This window comes from Corylus avellana, chromosome ca3 (genome assembly GCF_901000735.1).
Source record: "Corylus avellana chromosome ca3, CavTom2PMs-1.0".
Taxonomy (NCBI): Eukaryota; Viridiplantae; Streptophyta; class Magnoliopsida; order Fagales; family Betulaceae; genus Corylus; species Corylus avellana.
The window spans coordinates 29594315-29604563 of NC_081543.1; the positions used below are offsets into that span (position 1 = coordinate 29594315).

The following is a 10249-nucleotide window of genomic DNA, read 5'->3' on the forward strand; positions in this document are numbered from 1 at the left end:
GTTTCAGAGTAGTGAAAGCACAAAACCGAGAGGTAGAGGTGGTTAGAATTGAATTGAGATAATAATGGGATATATAGATGCTGATATATAGTAGAGAAAATGTTAGGTGTTCTTCTAATGTTCTCTTGGTGTCTTCCCAACTGTGATGGAACTTTTAAAATCATCATTAGATATATAGGGGTATCATAGGCATTTGTATTTATTCTATTATATATTTATTTGGTAACAACTTACCTGGTGGGTCCCATCTGTTTCCTATTCAATTTCACTGGACATACAAGCAAAAGGTAATTATTCTACTCAAAACTGTTTTTTCAATCCAACTCTCAACATGAATTCCATGTGAGTTGGGTTGCAAGCCAAACATGAATATAGTGCTTATTTGGTACTTTTTTAAAAAAATAAAAATATTAAGGGCCTGTTTGGGAGTGCGATTTTAAAAATTGCGTTTTTGAAATCACTTCTTTTTAAAATTGCACAAGCATTTGGTAAAACATGTTAAGAAATACTTTTTTTATCAATTAAGTGTTTGGATAACATTAGCATATAATTGCGGTTTTATGGCCAAATAGGTAAATATTGCCCCAAATATTTTTTTAAGCGAAATTGTGATTTTTGTTTAAATTTGCATTTTTTTCAAATAAACACCCTCTAGTCAGCTTATAGAAATCGCGGATTTTTTCACGATTTTAAAATTTACGTTTTTAAAATCGCAATCCCAAACACTCCAAAATTGTAATTTGGTTTAAACACGCAAATTATTTTTTTAAAAAACGCACTCCCAAACGGACCCTAACAAACAATTCAAAATACAAAATATTAAAAAATTTCAAATAATAGAGTATTCATTGTTCGGCTTAACCTTTATATGTATGTATATAATGCAATCGTATAATTGCCCAAAATCAACACAAACCAATTCCTTACTCATATTTACATCTATAAAATTGCTTCTTTTAATTTCAACTTTTGATTATTTCATTCATTGTAGGTGCGCATAGAATTTTGTCCAACTTCACTATACATAATATTTACGGTAAATATCTACAGTAAAGCTTAGGGATATCAAACCCTCATTTTTAAGAAATAAATCTCATTTTTTATTATTTAGATTTTGTTTTGTTGCATTTAATAGTCTATACAATGTCACATCATTTAAAATTTTAAATAATATGACAACATATTTATCAAGTGATACTATATACACCATTAGATATTTAAAATCGAATCTAAGCCATCGTCCTAATCCTATTTTTAAATATCATGCTCATCAATGTAACATTTTCTTTGAAATAAGGATTTAAATGCCTTGTTTAGGCACATTTTAACTTAGGATGTTACACACTAAAACACCTGTGATAAAATCGCAATTGGTGCATACGAATACATAATCCTTGTTGTCCATAGAAAAAGCGTTGCATTTTCTATTAGCATCTAGAGCAATGAAAAAGGAGTGCTGGTCATAACTTTCGTGTTTAAGGGTTTTTGAAATTGAACATCAACGATGTCCCCACACCAAGCAAGGTCACATTTGTAGGTGAAGTCGTGATGATGACGAGAACAAATATCACCAAAGAACACGCCACTCTTAGTAGATGCTCATGGGAGGAGGGCGATTGTGAGAAAGTAATGAAGTTGATGCTTTTCAATCTTTGGGAGAAGTTTAATACATTGAGTATGGAAAAAAGAAGTCATATTTATTAATGAAATTAGTATAAACCACCCATACTTATCTTCCATCTTACAATCATTCGATTCCAACACTATTATCTTGATCACCACCTTCCTCTAAAAAAAGATCTTTAATTAGTATTAAAATAGTTTAGAGTTTAGAGGACAATTTTGACTCAAAAAATGATCGCTCTAACTTATCATGCACAAAAGTTTGGGACTAACATAGATGCAAAGCAGCTTTGTATTTTGTGAATGCCACAAAAGTTGATCAAAGCCCGATTGAAGATGTATCTAATTATTCAAATCCAAGAGGCAAGAAATGTTGACTTGCCTTGCACTCACCCACTACTTATATGCTTAGAAAAAGTTGACTTGGCTTGGATTCATGAAAAATATCATGATAAGATTCTTTACATTTCTCTTATTAATATGTTGTTACTATAATGATATTCTTCTTATGAACACCAAAATGTGGTGAATTTTCTTTTAAACTTACTTCTTCTTTTTTTTTTTTTTTGGTTGGTGGGCAGACGAAAAAAAAATTATAAATGTAAATCTAATGAAAATGCAAAAGCAAGCTTAGAATTGTTGGTGTACACAAAGAATCAAATCTTAGTTTGAGTGTAAAGTAGGGTACTGCATCATGTGATAAAAAGCAAGCGAAGTGTAAGTATGAATATGAATATGTATGAGACGACATTTAATTGGTTGATTATATATTTACAAAATTTGCCTTATTACAACAAAAATTCCAATGTTTGCATAGGGAATAATTTAAGAATCTAGTGAGAAGCTCCAGGCAAAAGAAACAACATTTCGAGCTTGTTTGGAGCGTTTGAGGTGCTTAAAATGCTTTTAATACTCAAAAAGTTCATTTGAAGAAAAAAAATACTAGTTTGGTTAAAAAATTAAAAGCGTTTTTAAAGGTCCAAAAAGTCTAAAAATGGCAAAAACGCACTTTTGGCAAAAACTTAAAAATGAAGGTTTCGTCCAAAAGCTCTTTTTGACTTAAAACTCTATTTCTCAAACGTAATCTTAAACATGCTCGTGTGAAGCAAAAGAACCCAAGCAGAATAAATAACCTTAACGTGTAAACCATCTCAACTTTTTCTTTTTCTTTTTCAACTTTTTTTTTTTTTAATTTATCCTTTTTTATATGCAACTAGAGATCACAGTAGAAGAAGAGGTCACAATGATTGAACTTTTCCTTTGTGGCCTTAGTTGGGCTTCTTTGACTTTGAAAGATGGGCTAATGTGGGCTTACTTGGGGTCCGACCCACCAAGTGAGCTTCTTGGAATATTGGGTCATTGTTGAGTCTCTTGTCTGTGTGTGCTGGCTCATTACTAGATAGCTGGGGAGGGCATTTCGGGCCTTTTATTGTTTGAAATGTTAATTAGGCCTTTGGCTCTCTCATAATTTTTGCTAAAAAAATCAGCTCATATACAAAAACCCTTCTTAACTTAAGCACAAACATTACAACCCAAAATTATGTTTTGACACTAGAATTTTCCAACCCAAAAAATATAACGTAACAATAATAATGATCATTTTATTCTTACATGCGAATTTCTGAAGGAGTTTTGGGTTCGGCCCATTAGGGGTGGTCGGCCACCCCATCTCAACCTAGGCAGCCACCCCTTAGGGCTAAATCCAAAAAAAATATTTTTTGGTTTATATGGCCGAACCACCCCCAAGAGCCGGTTCGGGGTGGTTTCTGGCCAAACTCAAAAAAATAAAATTTGGATTTAACCCTAGAGGTAGCCGAACCACCCCCAAGAGCCGGTTCGGGGTGGTTTCTGGCCAAACTCAAAAAAATAAAATTTGGATTTAACCCTAGAGGTAGCCGAATCACCCCATCTATTTTAATAATTTATTTATTTATTTTTATTTGTTTATTATTTTAGTTTATATTTATTTTATAAATTTAAATAATTTTTTTTTTTAATAAGACACGTGTCATGTTAGTAGCGGTTGGATAACATGACGGTTGAGATTAACCACAAAAAAATAAATAAATAAATAAATAAAAATCATGGGAAATTCTCCGGTTGCTGGGGATCCCGATCCCCGTAGCTCTGCCAGGTGACTATCAGTCTCACAGTCTCACTCTGAAAAATTTTGCAGCTATGGCTATGACCACCTTACTCTACCTTCAATATCCTCTCTTTCTCCACAAACCCACAAAACCCATTTCCTCTTCAACTCCAAAGTCCCAATCCCAAACACATGGAACATTGCAAACCAAGCGTACCAATTGTGGTGCCATCCAGAACCCGAGGGCCATGGTGGCTCTATTAGGAGCGGGTTTGGCACTGACCCTCGTGGGACCCGCCTCAGCTGCGGAGCTACCCTCACTGCAACTCACTGAGCCCACCAACGCTCTCTCCTTGCCCACCTGGGCCGTGCACGTGTCCAGTGTGGTCGAATGGTGATTGGTTTCTCTCATGTTCTGGCGCATTTGTTAATGGGCTCTGAGAATTTGCTTTCAATTTCGTAGATTTTATCTGGTTTTGCTTTCTATCACTTTGGTTGCTGAAAAAAGGAAGGATTTATGCTTTCTGTGGTTCATTCCCAAAGCCTAACCAAAAAGTTAGCAACTTTTCTTAGTCAAATAGTTTTTATTAGGCTTTTTTTTTTTCAAAATATTGAGTTGGATTGTCTCAGCAGCCACATTTTGATAATTGTATGCGGTGTTAATGGGAATCGAAAACTGTCTTTTAAGTTACTGCCCGTTTGGTTGCTAAGAAATGCAAGTATGATGTTTTGCTTTGTGTCTTTTGTTGAAATCTAACTTAAGTAGTTAATATCTTTTATTAATGATAGTTTTTTTTTCTCAAAGGATTACAGCAATGGCTTTGGTGTGGCAATATGGGGAGCAATCCGGGTATGAATCTTGGAAAGGACTCTCCTGGGGTATGGTGAGTTATTGTTCCATGTCTTGCAATATTGACTATCCAGATGCGCTATCATCAATGGAAAAGTATTTGTAATTGTTATATGGACAAATTTTTCTTGATGAAAGAAGTTTGACCTTGTGGTGATCATTTCTATTAAGTGACTTTAGCTAGCAGTTTATATTTCAAGCATGTATTGGTTCGTGGTTAATGAATGAATTTTCATAATGTCTTACAATATCATGAATGGTAATATGGTATTGCCTTGAAAGTTTTGCCAAATCGCATTTTCTGCATTGTGTCAAATATTCTAAGTATAAATAATGGTGAGGTGATTGTTCCAATTTGTCAATAGCATTGAAAGGTACAAGCTAACTTTTTAGAATTGAGTCAATTGCAATGGACATGTAGTTCCGATTGCCTGAAGTTTTAATCTCTGCTCAACTCAACTCAACAAGGCCTTGATCATAATGACATAGGTAGAGTTAAACTTGGTCCTATTGCTATGAGAAACAAAGTGGACGTAATTCAGTTGTTATATGCATATAAACAGTGGGATGTCCAAATACCCCCGTTTCTAATATAAATAAATAGAGATCGGGATTTGATCCACGAGAGCTCCTTTCTCCCTTGGGAGGATGCATTGTTGTTTACTATCATTAAGTTGCATTTTATTATTTATCCAAATTGTAGGTGATGCTTGTTTCTTTTGTAGATTCATTATTTATGATTGATAATTGGTTTGAGCAGGTACCCCTGTTAGGTGGAGCATTTTGTGCATGCACATGGCATTTCTTTTATAACTCTGAGTCTCTTGAGGTAGGAAGGTTGCATATTCTTGAGTCTCTTGTTGATCTATAAGAGCTGCTTTCTCCCTTGAGCGGTTACTTCATCGTTTACTATCGTTAAGTTTGCATTATTTTCTTTCTCCAAATTGTAAGTGATGCTTGTCGCTTTTATAGAGTTGTTATTAAAACGGTAAATAATTGATTGGTTCAGGAAACCCTGCTTGTTGGAGCATTTTGTGCATGCACATGGCATTTCTTTATGACACTTTTTTTTTTTTAAAGTACATTTCTTTATAACTCTGTCTATTTTTTTTATGAGGAACATATTGTTGAATTGTTTTTATGCAAAATTTTGGTTGTATTGATGAACAAGTAACCATTGAAATCTTAGCCTATGATACTTAGTGATGATAGACATTTCTTTAACACTTGTTGTGAATATAGATTATGGGGCTAAGAGTTTATGTTGATTTGCTCTGTGGTTCCATATCCTCCACAAGCTCAGTTCTTAAAATGCTGCAGTAACTTATATGCTCTGTAAGGTTTTACGTCCTGGCTCAATTTGGTTGACACCAGCATGGTATTAACAACTTCAAACTGTTGTGAAGCCTACCCAATCCAAGTAATTCTGAAATGACGAGCCCTACCCCAGTTTTATGGCCACCCTGTTATTATGTTATGACCAAACCTACCCAAGTAATTTGTAAGTGTGACTGCAAGCTAGCTCAGAAATTGCTTTCTCTTTGAATCAACACTTGGTGCATGCTTGCCACGAATGGCTAGGACAATTTTTTTAGTGCTTCTGGCGCATCTGCTTAAGCCATCTCCTTTAGATAATTGCCATTGGATAAGCTCTGTTATATTATACCTTGAACTATTTTATTTATTCATTCAATGACCTTTACTACAAACTCCTAACGTTGGACAAATTTATAGATCATTCCAAAATTTTCCCTTTCATCTTTTAGTTGATTATGATGTGAATGAGCTTTAAAATAGAATATGTAAAACGACTCGGATGTTTCTCATGAGGTGCAGGTATTGGTGGCTCTTCAAGCAGCATTAACAGTTATAGGTAATGCCACGATGTGTATTGCTGCATTCCGAATATACAAATCATCAGAAGATAGCTCCAAGAATATCTGAAAGTTTCTGTACCTGCATACCTATATATGTGCCTTAATAAACCAAATTTTCTGTCTTCTGCCTCCCTGTTGGATAGGTTATATTCTTCTTCTTTATAATTTTTCGGGTTATATACCTAATATCTCCCTGAGGTTTACAAACTTTACTTTTACCCCCTATGATTTCATTTTATCACAGGAGGTTCCTGTGGTTTTGATAAATGACCAAGTTAGTCCATCCGTTAGTTGACCGTTAGGAATTCTACGTGGACTAATCAAATGCTGACACGTGGCACCTACTTAATTTTTTTAATTCTTTTTTTAAAATTTTTTTTTAAAAAAAATGTATTTAAAAAAAAAAAAAAAATTGGGGGTGGCTCTTGGCCATTTGAGGGTGGCCATCTGGCCGGATGGGGGTGGTTTTGCCACCCCCAGTGGGTGCAAGCCACCCCCAGTACCCACTGGGGGTGGGTTTCGGCCACCCCCTTGGCGGCCACCCCCAATTTTTTTTCCTTTTATATATATATATACATATACATTTTTTTAATTTTAAAAAAAAATTAAGTATGTGCCACGTGTCAGCATCTGATTGGTCCACGTGGAATTTATAACGGTCAACTAACAGATTGACTAACTTGGTCATTTATCAAAACCACAGGGACCTCCTGTGATAAAAATGAAATCCCAAGAGGTAAAAATAAAGTTTGTAAACCCCAGGAAGGTATTAGGTATTTAACCCTAATTTTTAAGAGAAAAAGGACCAGTTTTTAGAACTACTAATAGTAGTTTATCTTCTGTGATGTGTGCAGGAAACTAAACACAACTTGCTGGAAGCTTCCTTATTTATGATGAAGTTGTTGGAAGTAGTGTCAAGAGTCTGATGCCAGCATGCGTTGTTGAGCTGATCTAATTGTTTGTTTGAAGCTGTAACTATGATAATGAAAGTTTCCCTTTTGTGCCTGGTGAGCTTTGTCAATCGAGGGGCTTGACGGACATGAGCCCTGTACCATGTATATAAGTAACCACTTTTATAGAATATTATAGAATTGCCGCATTTGTAGACTTTCTAAAGTTTATTATTTACGTTTTCCCACTGATCTGGTGTACTTTTGTATAGTTGTTGTTTTGAATGATTGCACGTGATCAATCATCAAACCATATCAGTGAAATTTCCTTCAACTGCAAGCATGTGAATCTTATTCTGCCGCTTGTTAAATAATAAATATTTCAATCATGGGCGCTTGACATGGTACACTCAAGGACACTGATAGAACCAAATGGATGGGATTCCCGCAATTTGGACAGCCCTACGACGTGGAGGGTTGTGGGACTCAATTATTCCAGGCAGCCCAGGGTGCAGGGTTTGTCTGCCTTGGGCAGATGGGCCTTGCAATGCCCTCTTGTGGGGTTACTAACATATCAGCAATTCGTTACAGCAATTCAGACAACTAATTGTAAGAGACCAAATCACATGAACTTCCACTTGCAACCACTTTTCTAACTCATGGTAGAATTCGGAGCTTGAAGTGTGTGTCAAAGCTTCCAATTGCTTACCTTTTATTATACATAAATGGCTAAAAGCTTAGGGGAATTAGAGCACTAGCTACAGTTTCTCTTAGATTTTCTATAAATTATAGGAACAAAATTACTTTTTGCTTTAAGGGTTAGGATCCCATCATCCAAACTTGTTATAGCTTCGGTTGTTTTTGTTCATTCTTTCTCCTCCAGCTCAGTGGTTAATGGTTATGATCAAATGCCTGAGCCTTTTTGCAGTTTTGCACGAGTCAACTCGAATGTGCAGCCTTGTACAACCAACTGGTGGAGTTTTGAGTTCCCACACCATTAGGGCTCTTGTTGTTGGAAAAGGGTCCTCTCCATTTCAAATGAAATGGAGACTATCTATTTAGTGCATTTAGAGTGTCCATTTAGTGCATCTAGTTTCACTGAATATATAATTTACTATTTCCTTTATAAAATGCTAATTTCCGTTTTCTTTTCGTGTTTATTTAAATGCTCAAACCGTTGATCTTTACACAACATAGATGTGGCTGGGATGCAAAGTCAAAGTGTATTATTTTTCCAAACAAGATGAATCACCACCAAAAGACATTACCTAAGAGCACTTGCAATATTGAACTAGTCAAATCCTCTTTTAGCCAAAATTTGTCCAGAACTCATAAAAAGCATAGAATTTGATCCAAGCTTAATTTCATCTTTTAGCATATTTCACCATATGATTAATTATTGCTAACTCTCCAATAACATGATCCTAAAACAGAAAAGAAGAAAGCTAGAGACTCAAGAGAGGGGCAGAGAGAACATCACTTCTCTTCTTTTGATATATCTCAGTGTTTGTGAACTAGGGTAGAGGAGAAACTGTCCAAATGGGGGAACTTCTTCTGAAGCTCATACATTAAGGCTAAGTTCTCTTGGTGAAGAAGACTAGCTTTTTTCCTCAGCTTCTCATTCTCTTCAATTATACTTTTGTTCTCCAAATATAGCTTCAGGTTCTTGAGTTCCATATCCTTTTCTACCTTTTCTTCACATCCTTTCCTGCTGGTCAAACACATCCACCCACATGACTTAACAATCATAAAAGAATAGAGACATGAAAAAGGTGAAAAGTGTGAAGGATTATTCTCTCATGGGGTTTTATGTTATGATATGAAGCATATATATGTACCTGGTAAGCCTGTGAACTTGAACTTTAGATCGCTTTGATCTTTGCTTTCTTTCCAAAGACAGGACTAGACCAGATGGGATCTTCTCAATATTGTTGTTGATACACATTTTTCTTTGCTTCTTATTGCTTTTCCTATAAAAACTAGGAGCTATAGCAGAAGATTATATATGCTGCTGCTGATCAGAAGGTGAATGAGTGATCAAAAGTGACAGAAGAGTGGGTTGCGATGTCCTATAAATATAGTTGGGTTTGCATTTGTGTATGTCTATATCCATGTGGTTGGCAGTAGAGAGAGAGAGAGAGAGAGAGAGAGAGAGAGAGAGAGATTTCTCTTCTGGCAATCATGGCTGGTGGACTCACGATTAATTGTAGAGGGCAGGGACCTGTTATCAAAAGATGAAGAGAAAAAAGTCATTGGAGAGCTAGGAAGGATCACGGCATTATAAGAAGGGACTAAACGTCCATATAACCCAGAAAATTCGATTATGTATGTTGAAAATTCTATTAATTTCATCATTTCAAAGAAGTTGCCAGAATTGCATAAATAAACCACATCTGCTTTATTGCATGAGCAACTATTGTCTGTCACCTACAAATAAATGCTTTCGTACAGTCTACATGTCACTTATATTGGGAAGGTGAGTAGTCTACATAGAGTGAATGGTTTATTATAGACACTCACGAGTACTGAGTCTTATTGCTTAATTATTTTGAAGTGATAACACAGATGTGACTAGTGTTTTTCCTGAGTCGTTACAAATGGTATGACTTGTTAAGGAGGGAAGATTATAAGACTCTGTCCACATCGGAAAGATGAATAGCCCACATAAAGTTGATTAAAGGCACTTATGAGTGCTAAATCTCATATTGCTTACTTATTAGGTAAAACTGGACTCTATAAATGACTATAGAGAAGCTCTAAATTGACTATGTCTTTTGAGGAAATAGTGCATATATGTTGTTACACGTATGTTACTGTAAATCACTACTTATCTTAAGATATTTTAATTGAAAATAGGGTGCAAATTATAAAGTCAAGTTTAGTTTTGAACTTTGGAGCTCAACTGTAATATCATGTTAAATCA

General features: G+C 35.3%; 2 protein-coding genes across 3 annotated transcripts; one reads left to right on the forward strand and one right to left on the reverse strand.

Moving 5' to 3' along the window:
* Positions 1–3728: 3728 nt before the first annotated feature.
* Positions 3729–7595, forward strand: LOC132173398 (uncharacterized). The gene is made up of 5 exons (XM_059584892.1): positions 3729–4103; positions 4515–4593; positions 5320–5388; positions 6396–6432; positions 7291–7595. The coding sequence occupies exons 1-5, from the start codon at positions 3802–3804 to the stop codon at positions 7296–7298; spliced, it is 495 nt and encodes a 164-aa protein (XP_059440875.1). The 5' UTR covers positions 3729–3801; the 3' UTR covers positions 7299–7595.
* A 1004-nt stretch (positions 7596–8599) lies between these two features.
* Positions 8600–9354, reverse strand: LOC132176583 (protein LITTLE ZIPPER 1-like). Of its 2 annotated transcripts, none has more exons than XM_059588831.1 (2): positions 9165–9354; positions 8600–9034 (listed from the first exon to the last, which is right to left on the reverse strand). In XM_059588831.1, the coding sequence occupies exons 1-2, from the start codon at positions 9269–9271 to the stop codon at positions 8827–8829; spliced, it is 315 nt and encodes a 104-aa protein (XP_059444814.1). In that variant the 5' UTR covers positions 9272–9354; the 3' UTR covers positions 8600–8826. The 2 variants fall into 2 exon arrangements, with proteins under 2 accessions (XP_059444814.1, XP_059444812.1); XM_059588829.1 differs by having other exon boundaries at positions 8600–9037.
* Between the last annotated feature and the right edge of the window lie 895 nt (positions 9355–10249).